The 26,053-nt window shown below is 50.3% G+C and overlaps 2 protein-coding genes across 15 annotated transcripts in view; one reads left to right on the top strand and one right to left on the bottom strand.

Annotated features, from left to right (window-relative positions):
• The window catches only part of RIC3 (RIC3 acetylcholine receptor chaperone), a 52,026-nt gene extending 43,216 nt beyond the window's left edge, over positions 1-8,810 (top strand). For 7 of the 8 annotated variants that reach the window (XM_049098759.1, XM_049098760.1, XM_025459375.3 and 4 more), the window contains one exon: positions 5,143-8,810. In XM_049098759.1, the coding sequence (XP_048954716.1) occupies positions 5,143-5,615 (473 nt within the window). In that variant the 3' untranslated portion in view covers positions 5,616-8,810. The remainder of the gene's footprint in view (positions 1-5,142) is intronic. The other variant, XM_035704205.2, reaches the window with a different exon arrangement.
• Positions 8,811-9,516: 706 nt separating this feature from the next.
• TUB (TUB bipartite transcription factor) overlaps positions 9,517-26,053 on the bottom strand; it is an 84,924-nt gene continuing 68,387 nt past the window's right edge. For 5 of the 7 annotated variants that reach the window (XM_049098754.1, XM_049098757.1, XM_025459368.3 and 2 more), the window contains 11 exons: positions 23,831-23,882; positions 23,178-23,340; positions 21,105-21,248; positions 19,728-19,895; positions 18,622-18,743; positions 18,003-18,200; positions 17,562-17,674; positions 16,581-16,698; positions 14,942-15,040; positions 14,562-14,733; positions 9,517-14,100 (listed from right to left, as the gene is read on the bottom strand). In XM_049098754.1, the coding sequence (XP_048954711.1) occupies positions 13,967-14,100; positions 14,562-14,733; positions 14,942-15,040; positions 16,581-16,698; positions 17,562-17,674; positions 18,003-18,200; positions 18,622-18,743; positions 19,728-19,895; positions 21,105-21,248; positions 23,178-23,340; positions 23,831-23,882 (1,483 nt within the window). In that variant the 3' untranslated portion in view covers positions 9,517-13,966. The remainder of the gene's footprint in view (positions 14,101-14,561; positions 14,734-14,941; positions 15,041-16,580; positions 16,699-17,561; positions 17,675-18,002; positions 18,201-18,621; positions 18,744-19,727; positions 19,896-21,104; positions 21,249-23,177; positions 23,341-23,830; positions 23,883-26,053) is intronic. The other 2 variants (XM_049098755.1, XM_049098756.1) reach the window with 2 other exon arrangements.

Raw genomic sequence — 26,053 nt, 5'->3', positions numbered from 1 at the left:
GAACCCAGAACCACACAAACATGTACAACTGATTTTTGACAAAGGTACAAAAGCAGTTCAACAGAAGAAAGATAGCCTTTTTAACAAATGGTGCTCTAGCAATCAGATATTTGTAGTAAAAAATAATAATCCTCAAATGAAGTTCTACATATTACACAAAAATTAACTAAAAATAGATCATAAACATAAATGTAAATGATAAAACTATAAGCCTTTTTTGAAAAATACATAGAAAATATTGGATCTGTGGTTAAGCAAAGAATTTTTAGACTTGACATCATAAATCCAGTTCACAAGAGGAAAAATTGATAAATTGGATGTCATCAAAATCTAAAACTTTTGCTCTGTAAAAGACCCTGTTAAGATAATGAAAAGACAAGCTCTACATAGTGGGAGAAAATATTTGCAAATCACATATCCAATAAAGGACTTATATCTAGGGATTCCTGGGTGACTCAGTGGTTTAGTGCCGCCTTCAGCCCAGGGCATGATCCTAGAGTCCCAGGATCAAGTCCTGCGTCAGACTCCCTGCATGGAGCCTGCTTCTCCCTCTGCCTATGTCTCTGCCTCTGTCTCTCTATGTCTCTCATGAATAAATAAAATCTTTAGATATAAGTCCTTTTTTTTTAAGAGTATACAAGAACTCTCAAAACTCAACAGTAGAAAACAATTAGGAAATGCGCAAAAGATATGAACAGACTGTCACCAAAGAGGACATACAGGTGGCAAATAAGCACACAAAAAGATGCTAAACATCATTAGCCACTAGGGAAATACAGATTAAAATCACAGTGAAATACCACTACATCTCTATCAGAATGGCTAAAATAAAAAACAGTAACATCATCAATTGCTGGCAAGAATATGGAGAAACTAGATCCATTCATACATTGCTAGTGGGGATGTATACTTACTCTGTGAAATATTATGGCAGTTTCATAAACCTCCAACTCTATACAACCTTGTAGTTGCACTCCTGGGCATTTATTACAGAAATGAAGACTGAGGTTCACATAAAACTTGAACATGAATATTTATGGCAGCTTTATTTGTAGTAGCCCCAAACTGCAAACAACCCAAACATCCTTTAACAGGTGAACGGTTACTCAGCAATAAGAAGAAATTATGGATACATGCAACAACCTAGATGAATTTCCAGATAATTATACTGAGTGAAAAAGTCTAATTCCAAAAGGTTCCATACTGCACAATTATATAACATTCTTGAAATGGCAAAATAGAGATGGAGAACAGACTGGTAGTTGCCAAAGGTTTAAGGAGGAAATAGGGGTAGGCCAGAGTAGGTGTGGCAGTGAAAGAGCATACAGGATCCTGGTGGTGGTGATAGCTATGTTCTGTGTATTAACTATCAATATTAATGTCCTAGTTGTGGTTCTGTCATGTAGTTTAGAAAGATATTAACTGGGTAAAGGGCATGCAGGATTTTTTTTTTTTTTACAACTATAGGTGAATCTACAAATACATTTTTTAAAAGCAATGAAGAAAATTTTAAGGGAAAGGATAATGTAGCCTGAATATATAAAACCTTTACTTTCTATAGACTAGAAAATACCATACAATTTAAAGCCAACACTAAACTAGAAAAAAATATATGTGACAAATGACTGAAAAGTTGGTATCTTTAGTATATAAGGAGTTCTATACTTTATAAACTGATCTCCTCCTTTGTAAGCAGTACAGAAAAGAAAAAAAAATGCACCCTACTGTAAAACATTAAAAAGTCTTTCAGTCTCTCTTAGTAATCAAAGAAATGGAAATTTGGAATTTTTCTCCTCCAAATTGCAAATCTTTTTATATAACCTTATTCCCAAATAAGGTAAAATCTTCATCACATTTATTTTCTGTCTGACTCTTAAGGTTGTTGAAATTATATAGAATTTTATATAGCCTATTTTAAGTATTCAACAATGGCATTAAAGTTCTAATCACATTATCAATAATTAGTTTACATTGGTAGTTCTTCATTGTTCACCACTTTCTCACATATGGTATGTTTTTTCTCAAATTATTTTTTTTTTTGTATTTGTCAGTGTTCTTAAGTACCTCCACTTCCTACCCTCTCATGTAACCCCTTATAGATTGGTATACTTTGAGTACTTGGATATCTACACATACCGTTTTTCACTTTTATACAAATAATTATTTGATCATGCAATTTTTTTTATAAGTCTGAAAACATTGCTATATTATCTTTCATTTGATGTTGAAAATGAGAAATCTTAGCACAGTCTGATTCTTTTTCTCAATAGGCAATCTGTTTTTAGTCAGCTAATTTGTTTTCTGGCTGGAAACTTATAATCTTTTAATACTTAAACATTTGAATTTGGGCAAGTTCATTGGCCTATATCTAAGTGTGTATGAGTGTGTGGATTTTTCATAGTATTTTTGCCTAGCATTTAGTGAGTCTTTTCCATGTGAAGACGAGTTTTTCTTCAGCTAAAGGATCTTTTCTAATTCTTTTTTTTTTTTTTGGTTATTGCTTCCATTTAACCTACTATGCCCTCATTCTGGAATTCTGGTAACTCTGAGATTGGATATCCTGGAACAGTTTTTTTTTTTTTTTTTTTTTTTTTTTTTTTAATGATAGTCACACACACAGAGAGAGAGAGAGGCAGAGACACAGGCAGAGGGAGAAGCAGGCTCCACGCAGGGAGCCCGATGTGGGATTCGATCCCGGGTCTCCAGGATCACGCCCTGGGCCAAAGGCAGGCGCTAAACCGCTGCGCCACCCAGGGATCCCTCCTGGAACAGTTTTCAGTGTAGTCTGTTTTTTTCTCACAATTTCGATTTCTTTGTCATTTTTACCTCTGTTTTGAAAGAATTTCTTTTTATTTTTTTTTAATTTTAATTTTTATTTATTTCTTATTTTTTTAAAAAAAGAATTTCTATAGTTGGATTTCTAATATACTAATTTGGCTTTTAGCCATCCATGCCCATTTTAATCTATTTTCTACCTTTCTCAAGTTTAAAGATTTTCTATTTCTAATAACTCTCATTTTCTATTTGCTCCCCTTTTTATATTGAAGCCTGGTTGGGTTTTATCAGTATTGGTAGTATTTTGATTGCTGGGAATATCAATTACAAGTTGATTGATATTAATTCCTGTTTCCAACATTGACTTTTTTATTTTAGGGGCTGTTTACATAGTTTGCTTAGTTTGGTTCCCTTGCTGACTTCTTCATAGGATCAATGAGTTTTGTAGCTTGCTCATATTTTTAATGAAGTTCTTGAATAACCAGTGATGTTGGCTGAAAATGGGCTACCTCAGCAGCCCATTTGTGAGTCACTGGTTTTCTTCAGCAGATCTTCCCCTCTTAAGCCAAAGCAGATAGCCATGGGACTTCAAAGGTAAGCTTTGTCCGTGGTATGGGGAGAAGGCAGGAACATGTCAGAAAATGGACTTCTCTTAAGTATTCAGTCCATTTTGCAGCAAGTCCAGCAAGTAAGCTTCTCCAGCCCCTGCCCTTGACCAAGGAGGCTGTGAGGGCCTTGGGTGGCTAAGCTCTGTTTTACCTAGCTTTCTGTCCACAGTGAGTTAATAAGCAAGTGAACTGAGACTGACTCAGTGAGATTCTTCACATGCTACTGGCAGTGATGATGAGGGTGTGATAAGATGGACAGTTTTTTACATCACTGGTAGGACTAAAAGTATACATTTTTCTGGAAAGTTATTTGGTGGAGTGTGAAAACAGGCTTTGAAAAGGTCTAGTCCCATCGGTTCTTACATTTCTAGTGGTATATCTTAAAGAAATAGGGAAATGAACATAGATGTATATTCAGAGATCTTAACTTCCATGTTATTTAGAATAAGGGGAAATTGGAGACAATCTACATGTTTTATATAAGAAGCATGGCCAGTCATGTCAGTTATGTAGCTGTACGATGGGATATTTTGTAGCCAATTTTAAAATGCCTAATGGTATGGAGAAATGCTCATGATAGAAGTTGAATGAAAAAAAATCAGGGTATAACATTTTACGCCACAGTATGTTTATATATGATAAAAAGGCTAGAAGTAACATGACAAATTGTTATCAGTGATGGGATTCTGGGTGACTTGTGTTTTCTTTTTAAAACTTTGTTTTTAAAATTTTTTTTACAATGAGTCTGTATGACTTTTATAATCAGAAAAAAAAAAAAACAACCAGTAAATGTTGTTAAAATATGTCTCTCCACACACACTACACTGCATCAAAAAAGACTTCTGCTTTTCAGAATTTGCAGGCAAAGAGTAGTTTGCATTAGGGTTGAACTTGCCAATTATCATAATGCGCAAATGGATTTTAAATTCTCCTGCCTTTTACATTGTGTGCATAGCTGCTGTTGCCAGCACTGGCATATGAGCTCCAGCGAGGCCCATCTGCTGCTCGGGCGCAGCTTGGCTGACACAGATTTATTTCATTTCATTCTTTAATTTGGCAACATTTTGTCTTTCCTCATTATCATAGCTGGGATTCAGCACCAGTATTACTCATTTTGTTTACCGGTTTGTTGTCGTCTTTTGTCCCATTTTGTGAAGACTAAGAAGCCAACAATGGGAATTCTGTCTTATGGAAGCGTGGGGCTTGTCCTTCGGGACCTTGGGCAGGTCTTGCTGAAGTGTGCTCGCTCTTTCTGACACTTGGGAGCCATTTCAGTTGTTTCGATTAGTAGAAGCCTTCATGGTATTTCTTTTCAAAGAGCTTAGTCGTCATCTTCTCCCTGCCCCAGGAAGATTTGGAAATGGATCCAAATAGAAATTATAAACATTAGCCTTGAGCTATGCTCTCTCCATCTGGTGTTCAGTACTTTTTTTTTTTTAACTGAAGACTCATGTTGCTTGTTTAATCTTCATCACTACTGCAGAAGCCAGAGGGGTGAGATGTCTCTTCTGTCCTAACCAACCTGCATTTAAGAAGGAATTTTCTTCTGAGCTGTTGAATTTCAGAAAACACTGGGATAGTGTTCCAGAGCACTAAGGATTTACTCAAGTAAAACTGTAGAACTGCTAGAGTCATCTTAGAGGTTTCTTGGCTGGATTTGTTGGGATAGGATAGCTGCTGCCTGAGAAGCCTCTTACAGCCTGATACTTTTTGTTGAAGAGATGTTCTTTGTAAAAATTTGTGTTACTTTTTTCTCTAGGTTACCCTGAAGAGACTTATCCAATTTATGACCTTTCAGATTGCATCAAGCGTAGGCAAAAAACAATCCTGGTGGATTACCCTGACCCCAGGGAGCCCTCTGCTGAAGAAATAGCAGAAAGAATGGGAGTCCTAGAAGGTGAAGAATCAGACCATTTGGGTTGGGAAATACCCACTGACCCCAGAGCCCAGGAAGAGAATTCTCTTACCTCATGTGACCCAAAGCCAGAAACCTGTTCCTGCTGTTCTCATGAAGAAGAGGATCCCGCAGTCTTGGCAGAGAATGCTGGATTCAGAGCAGACACTTACACTGAGCAAGAGGAAATCACCAAAGAAGTATGGGCCCAAGACTTCAGAGATGAAGGCCTAGGCATCAGCCCTGATAAAGCACATACAGGTGCCACCTTGAGGAAGCGGAACCCCCAGGGTTTTGAGTTGAAAACTACTGGTTTGGGGAAGTATCCATTACTCTAGTCCCAAGGTGACCTCTCTCTCCTCTGATTTCATCCTTGGCCCTGTGCCCTGAACTTCATTCTGTGTTTAAGTATCTTAGCTAATCAGGCCACTACCATGGATATCATATATCCTTCCTGGTGCTCACACACCTGTCACCTTGTAAAACACCATAGTAATTAGTATGAATACAGTACAGCTTCACTGTCTCTTCATGCTTTCCCTCCACCAGAGTTGATCCACTGAGTAAATATGTTTGAGCTATTGTACACTCAGGGGCAGAGGTCTGACTCTTCATGCTAGGAGTAGCAGATGGTTTACCTGTGAACAAACATCAGTTTATACATCATGAGGACTTAACGTTGCAAAAGTGAAGGTTTCAGAGTCTGAGATGCCTTACTCTGCAGGCCTTGAGCAGGTTAGTGGTCCCCTGATTCAAGAGAACATTTTGTTAGTGGGTATGATGGGGCCAGAGGCAGTGTAAGCCTCCGCTGTGTGAACTGAAGCCCCTTCTCAGTGAGGGCCTTTTTAGGAGCACTGTTGCTGCCCCGATCACCAGGGAATGTGTCCAGAGACCTGTTGGGAGACTGTTACTCTGGTATTGCTGGATCTCTAGCTTCCTTTATCCCTGTTCTGTTTCACAGAACTGTCAGCCCAGAAGCACCTTTGTACCTCTGGCCTTCAGTGGCCAGAGGGAGCTTTAAATAGACACAGTCCTTGCCCTGCAGAGCCAATGCTGGAGGCTGTTAAGGCTACATGAAAGCCTGTGTAAGCGTGGTGCTCCTCTGTGAGACCCTCAGACCAGAGGGTCAGAGCTAGGGAGAGAATCCATGTACTCAATCACAAGCCTTGCCTAGAAGTAATTTCTAAATGTGCCCTCTGGGAAATTTATTCTTACCACATGAATTGAAACAGAAATGAGGAGGACTGAGCTTATAGACAAAGCACCAGCCCACAAGGAAAGTTGCAGTGTATGTCTGTTGCAGAGAACCAATATAGCAGTTCCCAGGGGGAAGAGACTATTCTATATTCAAGTAACTGGGTCTTTTGAGAAAGCTGGAGGGAAGCAGGAGGTAGGTTAAGACTGGGAGGATTTTGACCAAACTAAAGGCCTCTCATCTCTAAGGTGCCACCTGTCATGTGTCTTCTTGAGATAAGATGGCACCCATATATCCTGTCGAGTAAGGATGAGTGAATTCAGTTTACATGTAAGACCTGAGAATTTAAAGAGGACACATTTCCAGGATCATCCCTAGTCATGAAATGTGGAAAACTTGAAAACTAAGAAATGATGTAAAGGTAGATAGGGCTTTTGGAATTCCATTGTTCCTGGTCAACTGAGATGCCAGGAAAAGTTTAAATCCCACATATAAGCATAGAGACTGCTGTTCAGAAGGTACGGGATCATATTAAGATAACACATCAGTGACTAGTAGGCATTTCTTATTAATAAAATTAACATTTCTTGTTACAGAGAAGTCATTGAAGATTGAGTCTGTAGAAGTATATTGCATCCGTGTGTAGAACCTTTGATTCATTTTAAAGAGTACAGCTTAAAATGTACTGGAAATGATCTAGATGTAATGTAATGCCCAAGGTAAAAAAATAATGTAGGTGCTCTTTACTGTTTCGATAAATTGTTTTCCCTGTTATTTCCCCTTCATTCACTGTAAGCAGTTGATTTGTAAGGAGTCCTGGGTCCCTGGTTCCTTTTTTTGCCTTAGTATGTATGGTTCCTTATTAGAGATGTGTGTTTGTTTCTAACTTATGCATTCAGTTATTCATTTAGCAGGCACTGTCCAGAGCTAGGTGGTAGGAACAAAGGCTCAATTCCTACTTTTAAGGAACAAAAGTTTAGTGTGGGAGCTTTGTCCAATTTGTTTAAATGAAGAATTAACTATAAAAGGGCTTGAGATTGTGAATTTTGCAGGCAGAGAAATGTTGGTCAGGATTCCATCCCTGCCTTTTCTATCGGTAGACTCTTGTCGGCTCCTTACCTGTGCTGAGCCTTGGCTTTCTCCCATCTGATGCAGGAGAGAAGTCCAGCTCTCACACGGTGGGTAGGAGGAATGAATGTGAATCATCAGTGCCAGTAAAACAGCATTTGCCCTCCTACCTTCTACGTGGTAACTACTCACTGTTAGCTAATTTACTCTTATTATACAAAGTTTTACATTGTAATTGAGATGTGGACCCAGATCTACAAGAACACAAAGATCATTTTTGCCAAAGTACTTCCAAGAAGCTTTCCTGGGGAGCTGATCTTCAGGCATGCTAAGAACTTCTCCAGGTGGCTGAGGAACAGAATGGTCATTCTTGGCAGAAAAGGTGGTATTGGATGAAACAGTGACAAGTGTGAAAAGTATATGGATGTTCAGGTATTTTTATGAGGCTGGTACATAAGGTGTTGTATAACCAAGTCTTTATTTTGAATGTTGATCTTTGGGAGAAACTGGCTTATGGAACTAGGTCCTGCCAGAAGTACTAAGAGCTCTAGATGGCTCTCACTGCCCAAGCTCTTGGCTGGCTCATACAGCAGGGATATATTAGCGTATTTCTATTTCAGAAATTTTGATGTATTCATCAGTCATTTAGATTAGTACTTTTTGGATTTTCCAAAATTATTTTGTCCTTCAGAGAGAACAATTATATGTATATACAACCTGGGATGACCAAAATCATAGGACTGGCTTTTGTTGTCATGTGTGCTCTTTTCTTAATGTCTTTCTTCTCAGAAATGGTCTGAACTCTGAGCCTGATCAGGTACTAGGTCCTCAGTGATCTTTGAGCACCGTGCACAGTGCTCTGTCCTAGTTCTTGGGATAAATAGCCTTGGAACTAAGGGCCTCACCTTATTTTCCTGTCCATGGTCCTTTCCTGGAACCATGCTTGGTTAGGTGGGTGAACCAGTCAGGAGAGCCTCTTTCCTGGTCATAATAGGAGCATAAGGAAAGTGCCTTGTGAACTCCAGGACTACTGGTGCACATGCTCTAAAAAACTAGGCCCAGGGGCAGCCTGGTGGCTCAGCGGTTTAGCACCACCTTTAGCTCAGGCCCTGATCCTGGAGACTTGGGATCGAGTTCCGAGTTGGGCTCCCTGTATGGAGCCTGCTTCTCCCTCTGCCTGTGTCTCTGATCCTCTCTCTGTCTCTCACGAATAAATCTTAGAAAAAAAAAAAACCAAAAAACCACAAACTAGGCCCAGGAAGGAAGGCATGTTGAAGAATGGAGGTATTTTTAACTGTTAGAAGAAGTGGTCTATGAAAACCACTCTCTCTCTACTTTCTGTGGTTTAGGCGATCAAATAACCCATGGTCCAAACTAAGACACCTTGAGAAAAGGTTAGAACTTTAATTATAATTATGCCAGGACAATAAGTATAAACCAGGACTGCCTTGGATATATGGTCACCCTGGCCATGACTATTTAAAAGATTTGTCTTTAACCTGACCACTAACCCAACAAAAACCTCTGGTAAAAACTTGCATATGGTTTCCCACAGAGGCAGAGCCAAGGACTTGGGCCATGGTAATGGCAGGATCTTGGCCACATAAAAACTCCAAATTGAGGGTAAAAAAAAAAAACAAAAAAAAAAAACTGCTTACTTTGTTCCTAAGAACCAGTCCCCACCCCCCGGGCATACTTCGGTTAGAGAAGCCCTCTGCAGGAATGAGCGGTTTAGTTCCTAAGTATCTTCTATCCTTAACTATTCTTCAGCCCTTCTCAGCCTGGTATGTGGCCAGAGGGAGGACAGCTTCAGCCCACGTGATAGTGGTTCTAAAGCTGTCAGCCCTTCCAATCAACCCCCCCCCACCCCCGCCCTCCTGCAGGCTCTTAGGACAGACGGAATGAATGGTATAGGAAAAAACTTATAGGTAAGAAATGTTTTCTCTTTTGTAGGAGAAAAAAAAAGTGCACAGCAGTGTTGAAACAGTTCAAGTTTAATTTGTTGCTATATGGTCTGTACTTAGACAAACACTAAGTTCTACAACATATGTAATGTCAACATGGGAAAATACCAATTTTGTCATTGCACATACCAGTAAATAAATACATTTGCTCAAGAATACCAAAGAGTTTATTCAAAAAGTCACTTAATAAAAGCACAGTTTTGCAAGTTTGTCTAAAACTCCAGATAATTTTGAACAAAAATAAAATGTCTGACCACTCCAGAATAGGAAAAGACAATCTTGTGCAAATGGACATACACATTCTAGGCGTTAGGAAAACTGGCTAAATGGATGCTCCCAGCAAGAGAAGTGCCGCCCACCCTGACCAAGTCCCCTTTGAAACTCTGCAGGATTAAAGAGGCCAGAGTCAGGCTTCCCTTTCTAAGCAACTCGAAATTACACTCCAGGAAACTCTGGATCTTGGCCTAATCTGCCTGGACCTTGATGGGGAAAGGGAAAGGGGCAGGAGGACAGAAGAAAGAGATGTGATGTGTTTCTTAGGAAAGAAAAAAAAGGCACAGTGATGAGCCAGAAAAGATAGTGATGAAAGCAAGGATCAATTTTCATTCACCCTGATTCTTACTGAAAGCTTTGACAGCCCCACCTCCTCAAGTTTGTAGATGAAAAAAACCTAGAAAAATCATGTGGTTTGCTCAGAATCACATAGCTACTAAGTGCAATAGTGCTCTCTATAAGACAACTTGCCTCTCAACTTGGTCAGAAAGTTAAATCTATCCCAACACTTCTGCTATGCCTCTCCCCCCATATCCTGAGATGACAAAATTGCAAACTGGAGGTACAGAAAGACAGGTAACCAGTACACTCAAACAAGAGCCCATCCCTCAGCCTGTTCCTGGGGGTGGCTACGTTTCAGTACTGGGCACCACAACACAGCACTCACTCAGCTATCTGGAAAAGTGTGCTCTGAGGGCCACCTGGCATCCTGAGGTCTCAGCTGGGGCAAAGAATCCTAGGGAGGGGGAAGGCCAGTGTTACTGCAGTAAGGGAAAACTAGGGACTCCAGCTAGGAGATAGAATTTGTGCTTGCGTAACAGAGCCATGGCCCTGGCCAGCCCAGCATCTCCGCTCACTGCAGACCCCGCTGTGAGGAAAGCGTGCACTTACTAGGTTTGAAATCCTCACCATTGCTTATTAAATTTAGAACGGCCTCTAAATGCAGACTTACTTAGAGGTAAATGCTCCATTTCCAGACAAGCTTCTGCTTCTGTAGTGCTGTTGCCCTTTTTGTTACTGAAGGATACAGGCTCCAAAGGTTCTCTTCAGCTAGTGATTTTCACACTTCTCTGGCTTCTCACACCTGTCTCCAGCAGGATTCTGGACCTTTACCTGCTCCTTCTGAACTAGTGTCGTGATTTTTAAGGCACATTCACTAGAGTATGTTCAAATCCATCCAAAAGCATGCATGTGTAACACACCAATTTCTTCAGGTAATGCAAAATGAAACTGAAAAACTAAAATTTCTTGGATGGTATCCTCCTAATCAGAACCCTTGGGAGAAAGAACTGGTACTTTCCCAGGTTTACTTTCTGATCAAAGAGCATGAAATGAACAAAATCCACAGGTGATAACATCCTTATTCCTTTCCTACTCATCCTTAGAAATATGATCGTAGTAAGAAACCTCAGTTGGTGATTTGCAGATTGCCCTTTTCCCCAAGTACACACAGACACATAGACACACAGACAGACACAGAGCACCTTGGAGCCAGAAGGAAAGAAAAGCTAGAATTGGAGAAGAGTGGGGAAGTGAACATCACTGCTCTACAGAAGAGCCGTTTGGGCAAAGAGGGTGTGGAGTTTTGGAGTGTGGCCCCAGGGGCAGTGACAGAGGAGCTGCCCAGGCCCCAGCTGCCCGCCACCGTTAGGGCTTACTCATCCCATCATCCAGTCCCCTGCCCACTCAAGGAGCATCTGGGTAGAAGGTATGAAGGGTAAGAGCTCTTCCCAGGGAGAGGCTGAGCCCAGGTGGTCTCCAGGGCCCTGGCAGCTTTTTGAGTCTTTGGGCCCATGGCTAGGAGGCCAGTGGTCAGGCAAAACCAGCATCACCAGGAAGGGAGTCTGAAGAACAGACCTTGTGAAGATGGGTCTCGAGCAGGTGACTCAACTGCTCTTGCCTGTCACTCAGTGCCCAACAGAGTTTTGCTGCTGAGCTGCCTTCCCCATAGCCAGGCTGGGAAGCTCAACCCATGTTCCTGACCCCACCAAGCTATCCAACTGCCCTGCTCTCCTGCGTACTTGACAGAGGGCAGGGTCCAAAAGTTTGCCATTGTGCTTCTACCTTTTCCATGCTGCCCCAGGATTACCTCCCTGTCAGTACGCTCTAAAATCAGCCTGTCCCACTTTAAAATTATAGACCCAGACTTTAGACATCTAGTTTCCATCATCCTAAACTTCAGGTCTCTTCCCAGTCAGAAGAGAGAGCAAGCCAGCCTAGGGCTGTGAGAAGGAGGATGGCACACTCGCCGGGAAGTGGACTGGCCCCAGCATAAGAAAGTCTAGAGCCCTCAGATGACCCCAAGAGTGGTCCAGAGACTAGACCAGTGGAGGGGCCTCTCCCAGATCCATGCTTAGAAGCACAGATCCTAAAGATCCTTGCTTTAAGCACTCAACACAGCAAATCTTCAATTATAAGGAAATGAGAACACGCTACTTCTACTTAGATCAAAACAACTCCACCTCAATACAGAGCCTCAACAGAATGTTTAAGGTAGACTTGAAAAAGTCTCCACACAGCCTTTCCAAGTACATCTCCTCTGAAAGGAGGAACTGCTTGCCTCCCGCTTGCCTCCCACTGATCTCTGACCTCTGTCTGGGCAAGGAGCCTCCGCCAGGGTAAGTGACAGACCAGCCAGGGCTTAGCGTTCCTACATCTTTCGGGCAGAGGGTGCCACCCAAGGAAGAGGATGGATGGGAGAGGTCAGGCCCAGCCCTGGAACACTTACACCTCACCCATCACACCCAAATAGAGAAGGGGGCCACAGCCTCAGGAAGGCCTGCCCTTGAGGAGAAGCCACACCCAGAGCAGTTCTGAGCAAACTGATGCTCAAGAAGCTTTCAGTAGGGAACTACCTCATTTCCCACCGAAATGGTTTTCAATTTCCTACATCAGCTCCAACATTTCTAAGTCTCTGTCATCAGGCAAAAGGGGGAGGGCATGCAGACCAGGTCCCAGGAAGGCCAGAGAACCAGAGAGTAGTTTCCCAGGGGGAGGGGAGGAACAAAGAAATTGAGGGAGCGGAAGTTCTGAACTCTGCCGCTGACCAGTGACGTGACGCCGTGCAAGTCCCAGTTTTCTCAATGTGCTTCACCTAACAGGACACACTGGACTCTGAGGCTCCTGCCACCTCTCCTTTCTAAACTATTCCCTGCTCTTCTTTACCCTGCCCCATTGCCACCTTGGAAGAACCACATATACAAACCCTCAGCAGCCACGACCTAGGCTGACCACCCTGGGTGCTGAAGCACCAGGAGCTAGAACTTCTTCCTGGAGCATACATGGTCCTAGGGATGGTGCTCTACCAGCTAGAGGCCCAGGCACGCCTACCTGGTGCACTCCGAGGCTGGTGACTCGGGCACTGTGTGGGAGTCGCTCAGCAGAAAGCTCCTCAGGCAGCTGACAGGACTCCTGACATAGCCCTGGTCCAGGGGACCTGTTCCAGGAGCCTGTTCCGCATGCTGAGCCTGTGTCCTGCGGGGCCTATCCTCTAAAACCTCTGGCTTCAACTGCCTCTGTGCAGAGAAAACCTAGAGAATCAAATGGGTGGGAACCCTCGGCTGCCGACCAATTCCCATAGCCAGAGCCAGGCCCCCACGGTCCTGACAAGGTCTTGCCACTCATCTACCTTTCCCAGACCCCCATAACTTCTCCTAGCCTGGCTGAGGCCTTCTGAAATCAGAAGACTTTCTATAGTTAGCAAAGGACCTGCTAGCTAATCCTAGCCCTTCTACGTAAAATTGATGTACCCCACACACACATGCACACCGTGCCCTGCACTGTGGGGGCCCTACCGTTCCAGACCCCTAGGCTGAGCAGAGGGCTGGGCCACAGCAGCCCCGCGTTGTGCTTCCTCTCCCTCTATACTTCCCACCTTCCCAGTGTAAAGGCTGCCCAGCTTGGCAAACATGATCGCAGCAAGATACTAACTCAAGAGTGGGGATGTGTGTGCGGACCTTGGGGCATGGGAAGAATGCACTCTGGTCCCTTCACACACACACCTCCCCCAGCTCGTCCTCTGTCCCAGCAGTGGAGGCAGAGGAGCCAGATCTCCCTTGGCCAGGGAGCCACCGAGAGCTGAAGGTTCATCTGGCAGGAGGCCTATGTACAGAGAGGGTAGGCAGGGCTGTCTCTGCAGGCAGGCAGCTCCACTCCAGGCTGGGCAACCCCAAAGGGCCCAAGGAGCCCTCTACTCGCAGGCCAGCTTGCTGTCAAAGCTGGACAGGGCGATGGCAAAGGCCTGCAGCGCACACAGTGGGTAGTTGTAATCCATGGTGAACACGTCCTCTGCTACACGGCCAAACTGCATCACGATGTAGTCCGCTGCAGCCAGGCACGGGCATGCACACACACACAGGACAGAGCAGGGATGGTGCAGGGGAGGAGGGACACACACTCAAATCACAAGCGGGAAGCGAAGGTGAGGAGCAGAGATGCCCAAAGGAGGTCAAACAAGTGGGAGAAGTGGTGGGAAAGAGGGAGAACACAAAGGAGAACAAGAGGCACAGGAATACCAGGAGACAGAGAAGAGAGAAAGTCCGTTCAGAGGGTATTCCCACACCTGAGACTCTGCTGAGTCCACGGAATCCAGGGTCAGGGCTCTAAGCAAGGGTCTTCCAGGGGCCCCCCACCGTCCCAGGGTCAGAGTCCTTGACCTGCGATGGAAGCCGTATAACCCACGTCCTTGAGCTTGGCCTATAAAGGCAGAGCTGGGTGACCTGACCCCTGAGCTAAAGGCCCTGGGTGTCACGGGGACTGTAAGGAGTAAGGACAGAAGCACTCACGGTCATTGCCGTGGATGATCTGGAAGTTCTTCACGGAGGCCTGCGTGACGCGCCCGTGGAAGTTCAGTACATAGGACTGCGTGTCATCGTTCCAGACCGGGGTCTTGTTCTGCAGCTCGATGATGCTCTCCGTGTTCTTGTTCTGCCAGCGGGCCAGCAGCGTCTCATGCTCCTGGGAAGGCAGCCTCCCGCAGTCAGGCCCGGCCCCGAGCCGGGGCAGCACCGCCACCCGGGGTAGGATCCCTAGTTTCCCTAGACCTCCACCTAGAGCTCGGGCTCTCACGCCATGTACCCCCGCCCCGCCCCCAGCAGCTCAGTTCTGCTCCCAGACGTGCACCCAGACGCCGGGGCGGCAGCAGGCGGGGTGGGGGGAGACTCACGTTTCGGGGCCGGATAGAGACTCTCTCGTGAACCATGTTCATGCCTGGGACAATCACGCTCATCTTCCGCGGCCCCTTGAAGCCCAAGACGTTTGTCTCCTGGGAAATAGAGAATGCAACAGTGGCGCCCCTACTTACCTACCAGGGACTCTACTTACCTACCAGGTGGAAGGGACTAAAGCTGATGGGCTAGTCTGTACCCCTGCCACCTGAACGTCTAACCGGCACCTCTAAAGTTTACCTGTCTGGAACCGAGTTCCCGAATCTCTAAGCTCCTCTTAGTCTCCCTGGCTTCAGTTGACAGCTCAGTTCTTCCGTGTGCTCAGGTGATGTATTTGAGTCGTTCTCACAACCCACTTCTGACCCATCAGAAGATGATGTCAACTCTACCTTCAGACTCTCTCGAATGCGACCACTTTTTTACCAGCACCTCTCCACCCGAGGTCACAGTAACAGCCATCATCGGGATTCCTTATTTCTGACCTTGCCCCGGCCCCGTCTGTTCACAAAGCAGCAAGGAGGCCCGCTGTCACAGCTTTTGCCTCCACTGTTCACTCAGGTTAAAAACTGAAGGTCTTACCTTGACTGTGAGGCTTCTGTGGTACAGCCCCTCTCCTCTCCTCGGCACTTGCCCCCCTTGCCTGCCACCCCCCCCACCCCATGGTTCCCCAGGCATGCCAGTCACAGGCCATCAGCACTGGCCGTGTTTCCCACTAGGCCTCCGTGGCTGGCTCTTCCCAGGTGCTACCTCAGGGAGGCCCTCCCTGCCATCTGCACGAAAAGCTCACACACACCTGAACATTTCACACCCCTGCTTTATGGTCTCTTCTTCACGTTTATCAGGAACGTTATTTTGCTTATAAATGTTTTGTTTTTGTTTTTTTTAGCTTGTCTCCCTCACTAGGGGTTTAGGTCCCATAAGGGTATAAATCCATGTCTCCTGTTTACCCCTCTCCTGGTGCCTCAAACAGTATTAGCTGGGGCTCAAGAAGCATTTGAAGAGATTCGGGCTGCCTCCCAAAGGTGACCAGCAGGTGGCATCAGAGGCTCACACAGAACAGCTATGGCTTCTCCAATCGGCCTCCAAGAAGTACCCATGCCCAGGTTAATGGGGGTACCGATTAATGGGGGTACCGATGTCTCATTTTAAAATAAGGTAGAGAAATTCCCTGTATTTACATTCCAGTTTGGTCACTTAGCTGTGACACCGGCAAGTGACCCAACCTCTGAGCTTCAGTTTCCTCATCTATATGAAAGAAGGAAATAGGACTGAGCTCTCAGGTCAGGAATTCCGTGAGATGATTATGCACAGGGCCTTGTAGGGGTCCTTGCAGGGCCCAGGCACTGAAGGGAGGGGTAGAAGGATGTACCAACAAGAACTCAGGCCTCCTGCTTCCTTTCCTGGAGACTCCCAGTCTGGGCTGCATAGAGCTCAGCCAGGTTCCCCGGAGCTCCCGGAGCAGATGGTCATCTGTGGGCTGAGCTCTGAGGACACGCACGGGCCACTCCAACACAGGGCAGCCCAGCTCTGTAAAGTGCTGTCTACTCACAAAGACCGATGGGACAGCTCACAGAGTGGGCAAGTCCTCAGTGTCATGTCTAACTTGGGAGACCAGAGACCCAGGAATGCACAACTCACGTAGCACACGGCTGCCAACTCCTGACGCAAGGTTCCACTTTCCAAAGTCGAGGATGATGCCTTCTGAGGATTGACTCCATTGTCATAAACAGTGAACTTAGTGCCCATGAGGTTGGACCTGAAGGGACAGGCAATCAATAGATGATCATGCACCCTCTGCCCTGGGGCAGGGAACAGCTCAGTCTGTCCCAAGAGGAGCCTGCAAAATTCTAGGTTGGGCCAGGAGCAGACCGGGAGCCCACTGCACACTGAATTCCATCTCTGAAGGTGCTTCATGGGGAGAAGGCCTGGACTTGCTCTGAACAGAATCAGTGGGCATCTTAGTTCAGAGAAGGAAATTCCAGGAGGTAAATCTGGGTTCCACAGGTTTCCCTGGAGGAACAGGAGTGTTCCCCTCCTGGGAGGCGAGCAAGCAGAAGGGCAACTGGCAAGACCGTAGAGGACACTCACCATCCCATGGAAAGTGGAGATGACCTCCTGTCTCGGGTCCAGCCTGTGACCGTTGATCCAGCCCCATCTCTAGCATTAGATCCTTACCTCCAAACTGGACTTATGCTCCCCAAATCTGGCACTCTGTTCCCCGAGGCCTAACTCAGAACCTTCCCTCAACCCCAAGCTTGCTCTCTCTTCCCTCAAGGGCTCACTCACAGCCCTTCCCTCTGGCACTGACCGTGGGGCACAGGGCAAGGCAGCTCTTCCCTGGTGGCCTACATCTTCAGTGACTTCCTGAGGTCTGACCTGTCCCTCCTGGTGGGCCTGTGTCCTACTTGTCTAGAAGCAGCTCGGTAGGGTATGTGAGCTTCATCTCCAAGTGTGCTCTAGGCCGGCATAGACCTGGGCCTATGTTTGGAGCTGATGGACAGAGAGGATTCTAGGAGAGGGTCTGACCCCGACCTAGATCTCCCTCAGGGACAAGACATGCCCTCTCTGGAGTGTGGCCCTGCCTTCCCCCCGACCAGCTTCCTGGGGGAGCACTAGTACCGCAGTTTCCCGATGTAGCTGTCCCCTCCTCGAGACAAGTCTGTTGGGTCCACAGAGATGAGGTAATTGGAAGTTTTACTCTTCTTTCTCTTCCTTCCCGCCAAGAGGAACACCTTGGGGAATGGAGCAAGGTCATTTGAAGAGATTCGGGCTGCCTCCCAAAGGTGACCTCTTTTCCAGGCCCAGCCTCTAGTCAGGTACCATCCTGGGTGCCACTCCCACCCACGCCTCTCCCCTGCTTCGGCTCCTGAGCGTATGCACGTGTCCTACATGCACAAGGATGCCCCAGTAAACACAAAGGTATGCCCTGGCCAGGCACGGAGACTTCTGTCCCCCTGGTGAACTGAAAGGACAGTGCTGGACCTGAGGCCTCCAGTCACATTCCAGCCCACAGCACCTCAAGCCTGCCTAGGTGAAACCGCAGGCTCAAGCCAACCTCACCTTCTTCCCATCCTCGCGGTCCAGGTGCAAGAAGTAGGTGGGGTACATCCCCCGGTCCATCCCCTTCTTGTCCCGCGTAATGCGGCACTTGATGGTGATACCTTGGGGGGCCGGCCTCAGTGCAAACTCCTCGAGATCCTGGACCTCAACATCTGCCGAGGGTTCTGGGGCTGTCGGGCTTGGGGCTGAGGCTGCCTCCTACAGGGGAGAGACCCCGAGCAACTGCAGCTGGTGGTTAGGGACCCAAAGCTGCCCCCTGATATGGTGGGAACCCATCTTGCAGGGTTCCTGGGGTGTGGGTCTGGCCATCCTGGCCCTGGGGTCAGCCATTAGCTAGCTAGCTCCTTGGCCCTCCCCCCACCTCAGCAATCCCTGGGCAGAGATGGAGGACGTGAGCAGGTTCTCCAGGCCATCCTGTCCACTCCTGGCCAGGCTGAAGAGAAGGGGAGGCAGGACAGGAGGACAGGAGGGACCCACCCAGAAAAGCTCCTGAGAGTACCTAGGCCCGGTGCCGAGAGAGCCAACTCTCCATTTCTTCACTCCCATTCCCCTCCAACCTGGACGATCGGACCTCTGAAGCCTGCTGTCCACACTCCTGCTGGGCAGGGAAGTGCCTCACCCTGGTGGACTTCCTGCTGGTAGCCGAGCTGGGGCGGGTGTTGCTGTTTAGCTGGGAGGAGCTGGAGCTATTTTCATCCTCCTCTTCCTCTTCCTCTTCGAAGCTCATGCTGCTAGAGACACCTGGGCCAGGCAGAGGAATGGGAAGGGACAAGTGGTCACACACACATGCCCAGATACCCATTCAGAAGCCCTGAGTCACCCGTACACACACATGGCCATATGTACACACGTGCGTACACACACACACATCCAAATATATGCAATGACACGTTCTCAAGGGCATGCATGAGCTGTGGGTCACCATCCCTAGGGGGTAACCCCCTCTCCCCTCCCCAGCTTCAGCTCAGTCCTCCCAGGAGACCCCCCTCTGCAGCAGTCAGTGCCCATCTCCTGGGTAGCGAGGCGTGAGTGGAGCGGACCCTGCGCTGGGAGGCTTCATTTCTAGTAGAGGCTCCGGCGGCCCGTGCCGTGCAATCCGGTTGGAGGCGCCAGCTCCCTCCGCGCCCAGCCTGCAGTGCATGGCCCACGGGCTCCTCCCCAGCTTGCCTGCAGCCTTCGGCTCCACAGGTCTCCCCACCTGGAATGCTGCCCCCAGCCTCACGCTGCCCCAGTGGCCCTTTCTCCAGGAAGCTGGCCCTGACCTCACCTCTTGAGACCTGTGGCACTGCCGGGCTTCCCCCTGCCACCCTGTGCTGGTGGGTCCCTGGGGCAGGGCTCATGGTGGGGAAACTCTGGGCAGCAGGTTTCCCAGGAGGACCTGCCCTGTCCCTTGGCATTCTGCCCGGCTCCCCGAGCTCAGCAGATGTTGGGGAAACACTCTGCAAGAGGACCTTTTTCAAAGGAACTAAAGGAAAAGGAACCCTGCCTCCAAACCTGCGCGTTCCCGGGGGCAGGAGACGGAGGCGGCGAGACAGGGCCGGGCTGCCCACTGGTTGCTTTCCCTAGTTCACACTTTCCCTAACGTGGCCTTATCAGGGGCCCCTATGCCCGTTTCTCACGGGCCTCCAACTGTACCCCCTACCAGGGCCATGTTTCCCAAGAGGGGTGCACCTGAGAATCTGGGACTGAGCTTTGGGGGTGTCACTGAACCCCCACGGGGCTCACCCTTCCTCTGCATCGTGGCGCGGAGGTCCTGCCCGCTGGGCTGCGCGCCCCCACCGGCTGCCGTCTCCCCCGCGTCCTGGGCGTGGTCCGACCGGCCCACAGTCAGGATCTGCACCGGGCCTGGGGCCTCAGACTTCTCTTCCGCCAGTACTGCTGGCCCGCTGGTGCCTGCAGGCCACGGACACTCCTGAGTCCCGTGGGGGAGGGGGTGGGGTGGGGGAAGGGGAGAGCCCAGACTCCCAGACACCCACCCTTGCAGTGGGTGAGGGATGGTGGGGGGAATCCTCTGCAAAATTTTATTTGCAAAAGATTTTTAAAAAACTAATGACTGCCGCCAGCCTCTTAATGATTGATAAGCTACAAAGGGACATGGGCTTCGTTTCTTCTGCTGTCCCCCCAGATTAGTCGCTGAGGGTTGCAGTGCCTCGATCCCCAGGCAGAAGACCGCCATCTACAAAGCCAACTGCACGGTGAAAGAGACAAGACGGCCAACAAGGATGGATCACGACCACGGCCAAGGCCACCACTCGCTCGCAGACGCGGCCAGCTCCTGGTTGTCAGCGCTGATCGTCTCTCACACGGACAAATACACACAAACCGTAACTCACAGACATCGTTCAAACATATGGGGGCCTCTTGAAAAAGATGGGGGTCGGCATCCATGCCCCTTCCCAAATGGAAGATCGCTCATCCCATCTCCGTCTGCCCAAGGTGCCCACGTAACAGAAGGCCTGGCCCACACAGGTGGCAGCCGCCCTGCCTGGCTAGGCTAGGCCCCAAATGCTGCGGGGAGCTCCAGAAGCCCAGGAACCCCGACACAGCACTGTCCAACCAAGTCCCAGAGGCCTGGGAGTCACTGCCCATGCCTAAGGGATGGGGACACAGACAGGACCTGTGGCAGGAGCCACCTTAATCTCTAGGGATCTTTGCTGGAGAGAGAGGAAGAGAGAGAATAGACTGGTCTGGGGGCCCAGCAAGCAGACTTAGGACTAGAACAGAGTCAAGAAAACCCACATGGCCACGGTGAGAACCGCACACGTGTGGGGCAGGCTATTAGGGAGGCAGGGAGACCTGCCAGAAGGAGTGTCCCGGGGCAGGACAGAGAGAGGGGGGTGCTCAGGTGGGGTGGCAGAGGGACTTCCTGGGCCGTACACAGTCATGTGCACCTCACTTCCTGGCACCATGGGGAGCCAGCCCAGGAACCCCAGGAGCCACATGAAGCCTGTGAGGCAGCTGGGTGAGGGCCTGGTGCCATCTGTGCCTGCACTGAGGCTTCCCACTCCATCCTGTACCTCCAAGTCTGGAGGGGAAACCTCCCCCCAACCCTCCAGTGGGAGCCAGGCCTCCTGAGGAGGGCTGTAGTAGAGGCCAGCCAACCTTTGTGCTTCCCCTTTTTCTCCTTCCTGGAGGCCCCGCCCTGGCCCCCCGTTGCCGCTGCTGCCTTGGTTCTCTTGGCTGAGGCTGGTGCTGTTGGGCGGGCAGCTCCCAGCTGTGCACTGATAAGCGAGTCGGCCTCTTGAACTGCTCAGGAGAGAGCCCAAAGGAGGGAGAGGGAGGGGGGAGAGAGATAAGGGGGGGTGAAGAAGGAGAGGGAGAGATAGAAAGAGAGACAGACATGGGCCCAAGGTGAGACCAGAACTCCAAGTGGAACTCACTTCTCAGCACATTTCCGAGGGCCCCACCACCACTCAAGCCCTACGGGGGCCTCTGTACCACCCATCTCCACAAGGCAAAGGTGCCCAAGGCAGGCCGGGCTGGAAGGAGGTGGCTCCCCCAGCCTGGTGTGATCCAGTCAACAGGCTGGCCCACACCAGGATCAACCTAGAAGCACTACAGTCAAAACTCTGGGCCAGCAAACTGTTTGAGCCTGGGAGAATGTGGGCCACTCACGGTGGTGAAGACAGACAAGGCTGCATCTCCTAGAAGACCCAGAACTAGTATGGCCAGCACTCCAGGGAGCCCGTGCTGCCCCACATGGGACAGGCCCAGGGGAGCCTGGGATGCCACGCTATCCCCGCACCCCCCCCCCCCCGCCCCGCCGAGCAGACCAACTCCGGGCTACAAGGGGCTGCACACACAGAGTCACAGCTGGGTGGCCTCCAAAGTCTCCACACATCAGAACTCCAACCTGCTTCAAGTCTTTGAACGACTTCTCATTGCTCATAAGATGAAAACCAACATTCTCCTGCAAGTCTGGCCCCTCCAGCTCCCTTCCACTTGGCCTTAACTACGCACCCCTCATCTCTCAAGTACTCCAAGCCCCAGCCCCACCAGGCTCTTCACACTGTACTCCCTCCTGCCACCGGGGCTTTGCTCTAGTTGTCCCACTGCCTGGGCTGTCCTACTGACGTCGGCCCTCTGGCCCCAACTAAACTCCCACTCGACCTGCAGATTCCAGCTCAGGCGTCACTTCCTCAGGGAGGCCTTCCCTGGCCCTAGTCTGGGAGCAGGTTCTCTGCTGTTCACTTACAGAGCCTGGTTTCTTCCTGCAAAGCACACCTGTGACTACCTGTTTAACTCTCTCCCCCCTCCTAGACCTTCAGGTCCCTGAACGAACAGAGACCACACTTTGTGCTTACCCAGGACCCTCAGCCTCTAATCCAGAGCCTGACACAAAGTGACCCCTCAACAAATATTTAAGAAGTGAATATATGAACGAGCATGGTCAATGAAAAACTGCCTGCCGGGGTAAACCGCTCTGACTCAGGTCAAACTCGCCCACCATCCTCTGGAAATGGTGCCCTTGTGTTTAACACCAAGAGCCAGCAGAGGGCAGAGCAGAGGCGGCTAAAGCCGCAGGTGGGGGTGGGCGGTGCTCAGGTCAGCACGGGGGGGGGGGGGGGGGGGGGGGGAGCAGGAGCAGCACCACTCCCCCAAGCCCCCCAGCCCCCTCAGCCCCCCACGGCCTGGAGTCTCGGCGGGGATCAGCATTCAGCTGACTGGACCGCGGAACACACCATGGCAGCTTCAGTTTGCAAAGCCCCAAAACAGAAATTTCCTCGACTTGAAAATCGGCCCAGAGAGGGGAGGGGACTTGCACACAGTCACGAGTGAGCAGGTGCCCCACAGGGGCGTGACCAGAAACGGTCTCCTGACTTGGGTGGTACCCACTCTGCGGAGGGGCTGCAGTCTTTCTGCAGGCCTGGCCCTGCCCCCGGCACACAGTCGGTGCTCAAGAGACACCTGTCAAAGCAACTGCACAGCAGTGACTTCTGCAACTCCCAAGGCCTCCGGACGCCCGAGTGCATGCAGGGGCCCCAGCCTCCCTGGGCCCGCAGCCCTCTGCCTGGGCTCGGAGGGGTTCTGGGCCCGAGCATTCTCTGATGGGGAATGGAGGAGCCCTTCACCTGCCCCGGCCGGCAGGAAATCCCGGGGGGGCCCCAAAACAGTGCCAGGGTGTGAGGCCAGGGCACCGGGGCCTCCCCAGGCTGCCCCAAGGGCAGGCCTTACCTTGGTAGCTGGTGCTGCCGCTGCTGCTGAGGTAGGACTCCACCAGGGGGGCCTGCTCCTCCGACTGCCGGGCCCGCCGGCTCCGGGGCCGCCCGTCCGCATTGGCCTGCACCATCAGGGGCTCTTGACGCTTCTTCTTCTGCTTCTGCTCCAGCAGGGCCCGCTACAGAGGCACCGGACAGGCACAGAAGTTGGCGGGCCCTGAGAGGGCAGCCTGTCACTTCCACCCAGAGGGCAGGCTCCCGACGGGGACCAAAGAGAAGGCCCTGCTCACTCAGATCAGTCCTAGATCTGATGGGCCCACTATGGGCCACGGCTTCATGCCCTCAGCACCTGGAGACTCAGGGTCCAGGAAAAGGAGGCAGAAGTCGGCCCAGGCAGCTGCCCTGGCAGGACCACGGCACAGACGTCCAGTGCTCCGACTACAGGGACCCAGCTGCCTGCCCGGAAAAGCCCTGGCTTCTGGGGCAGTGCTGATGCTGAGCTGGTAGAGAGCTTGCTTTCTTCTGCAAAAGCCTGTCTCTGCCCACCCCTCCACCCCCCAGCTTGGGTCACCTCCCCGAAAGGAGACAGTCCTCCCTCTCCACCCTTGGAGATTCTGGCCAGAATGGTAAGTGCTGACTGTCCAGCCACGCCGCCCCGGCCCCACTCACCTGCCGGTCCAGCTTCTGCTGCCTCAGGTTGCTGCCCTCATCATCTAAGACACTGCGGAGGGAGAGGGGGGCACTCAGGACCTGCCCGTAGGCTGCCAGAAAGGAGCCCAGAGCCCGCCCCTGGCACATCTGGGTTCCTTAAACCCCTCTCATCATGACTCCCAGGTACACAGGAGAGGCAAGAAGGGTGGAGCCACTATCTGGCTGCAGACAGAGGTGTGTGCTATGTCTTTGCCACCTTAGGAGCTTTCTCTTGCTGGGAATCCCACTGATCCATGGAATTAGCCCAGCCTGGAAGTACAGGAGGAGACTTTCCCTTTGGGCCTATGAGCGGGGACATGACTAAGATCCAGGGAAGCCTGTCCAGAGGCATCAGGTGCAAGCCAGCTCCAAGGCTGGGCTTCAGACCTAGGTGCCTATCTGCTCTAGGCCCTCTCGATCTCACCAGCTCCTCCCTTGTCTTTCCATCCTTTTTGGAGGAGGCTGGATCCTTTCGGGCAGACTCTTTTGTAGTCAACCTCCTGGCTCTCCAGGTAGTGGAATGTCCCCTCTAAAAGAGGGCCCCTCATTTGGGAGAGTGAAGCTAAAAGACCAGCCAGTCCCTGCGGGCAGGACTAGGGCTGGGTGGGGATGTCTGCAGGCAGACGCAGCACCTCAGTGCACTGCCCAGCAACCAGCCAATATGGTGTGGGGGCACCAAGGCATTAAACTCCTGAGTCCCTAAAGGTCCTGGAACGGGCAGTGTCATCTCACATAGACTGGACCTGCCTCCCAGGAAGACAAGCGCATTTAGGGAGCTCCAACCACTTAGCATTCCTTCTAATCCAAGACACACACACGAGACACGTAGGCCCAAATTCTAAAAAGCCAAGGTTAGGGAGTAGGGATGGAGCCTGAGGATCTGAGCCCTGGGAACCCCCAGACTACCCCTGGCCCAGTTATACTGAAGCCTGCCCCTGAACCAGGCCTTGTGTAGGTACCTGCACAGGCAGCCGGAGTACATCAGGTCTGTACGTGAAGCCCTAAGTATATCTCATGTGTGTGCGCACACTGGGAGGTGTCCAGATATAGGAGTACATCAACACGTGTGAGCACACACCTGCATGTCTATGCATACGAACACCTGCGCAAGAGGTGGGTGTGCTTGTGAGCAGGTGAGTACGGTATGTGTGTAAGGAGGAGAGATGAGGGCAAGCAGCCCTGAAGACAAGGTAATGGCCAGTTCCGCCTCCTCCTGACAACAGCGGCTCTTTCTGGCCGGAAGGATCCTTGACCTGCAATGTCCCTTCAGCTCATCCAAACTAGCTGTGTGTCCGCGTGCTGGGGCAGCCAGCCGAGGGTGGCAGGAAGTCGGATTACTCAGCCCACCACCCGCCTCCCGGGCCACCACCTAGGACAACTGGATACTTGTAACTGGCAGCTGTGCCGCCGACTTGGACACCTTCCCCGATACCCATGGGCTGCTCTGCATGCAAGAGGAGTCCCGCCCGCCTGTGATCCGGGGCTGTTCCCAGGCTTATTCTCCAAAATGCTTGGCTGCCAGAACACGAGAGAAAATGCTACTAAACAGACGTGCTTCTAAGTCAAGGTCCCAGTCCACCTAAAAGAGTCCAGAGCTGCACGAGGGACCCCCTGAGGGCACTGCCAGGACCAGGCGACAGGGAACCGGCTCCTCAAAATTCAGGCTGGCTGGGCTAGTGAGTGCCGCATCAGGGAAAGCAGACGCCACAGGCCGGAGGGCGGCAGCCAGAGTTCTGAAGGATGCATTTATTGGAGGGAGCAAGATGCCCGGGGGCCCCGCCAGGTCTGAGGGCTGTAACCCTGCCACTGGTGTCTCCACCTCAAGTCACTGGCCCGACTGAGTGACGCCAGGGCAAATCATCTGCTCCCACAGACTTCAGAGGCTCTGCAAACACCACCGCCCGCCGGGGTCTGCTGCACGAGCAACACGTATGCATTTAAAACCTGCAGGACATGGACAGGAACCGCCGTCTGAACTCCACGCGGCACCTGGCTGACAGGAAGGACGGGGCCTGACAGCCAACCACGCTCCGCTTGCCAAGCTCTGGGGCTGGGTACACACACTGGTAGCCCGTGATCCCAGTCATGTGCTAGTGGCCGGGCCACAGGAGCCCATGTCACCTCCACGAGCCTGCCAGCTCCGCTTCCTGCTAGCAGGAGGCCGCTCCGGGGCGCACTGGGAGCATGTGAGTCACTTGCACT

Source organism: Canis lupus, chromosome 21, assembly GCF_003254725.2.
Source record: "Canis lupus dingo isolate Sandy chromosome 21, ASM325472v2, whole genome shotgun sequence".
NCBI classification, from domain to species: Eukaryota; Metazoa; Chordata; class Mammalia; order Carnivora; family Canidae; genus Canis; species Canis lupus.
The sequence above is the reverse complement of the archived record's forward strand: the minus strand, read 5'-3'. Positions and strand labels throughout refer to the sequence as shown.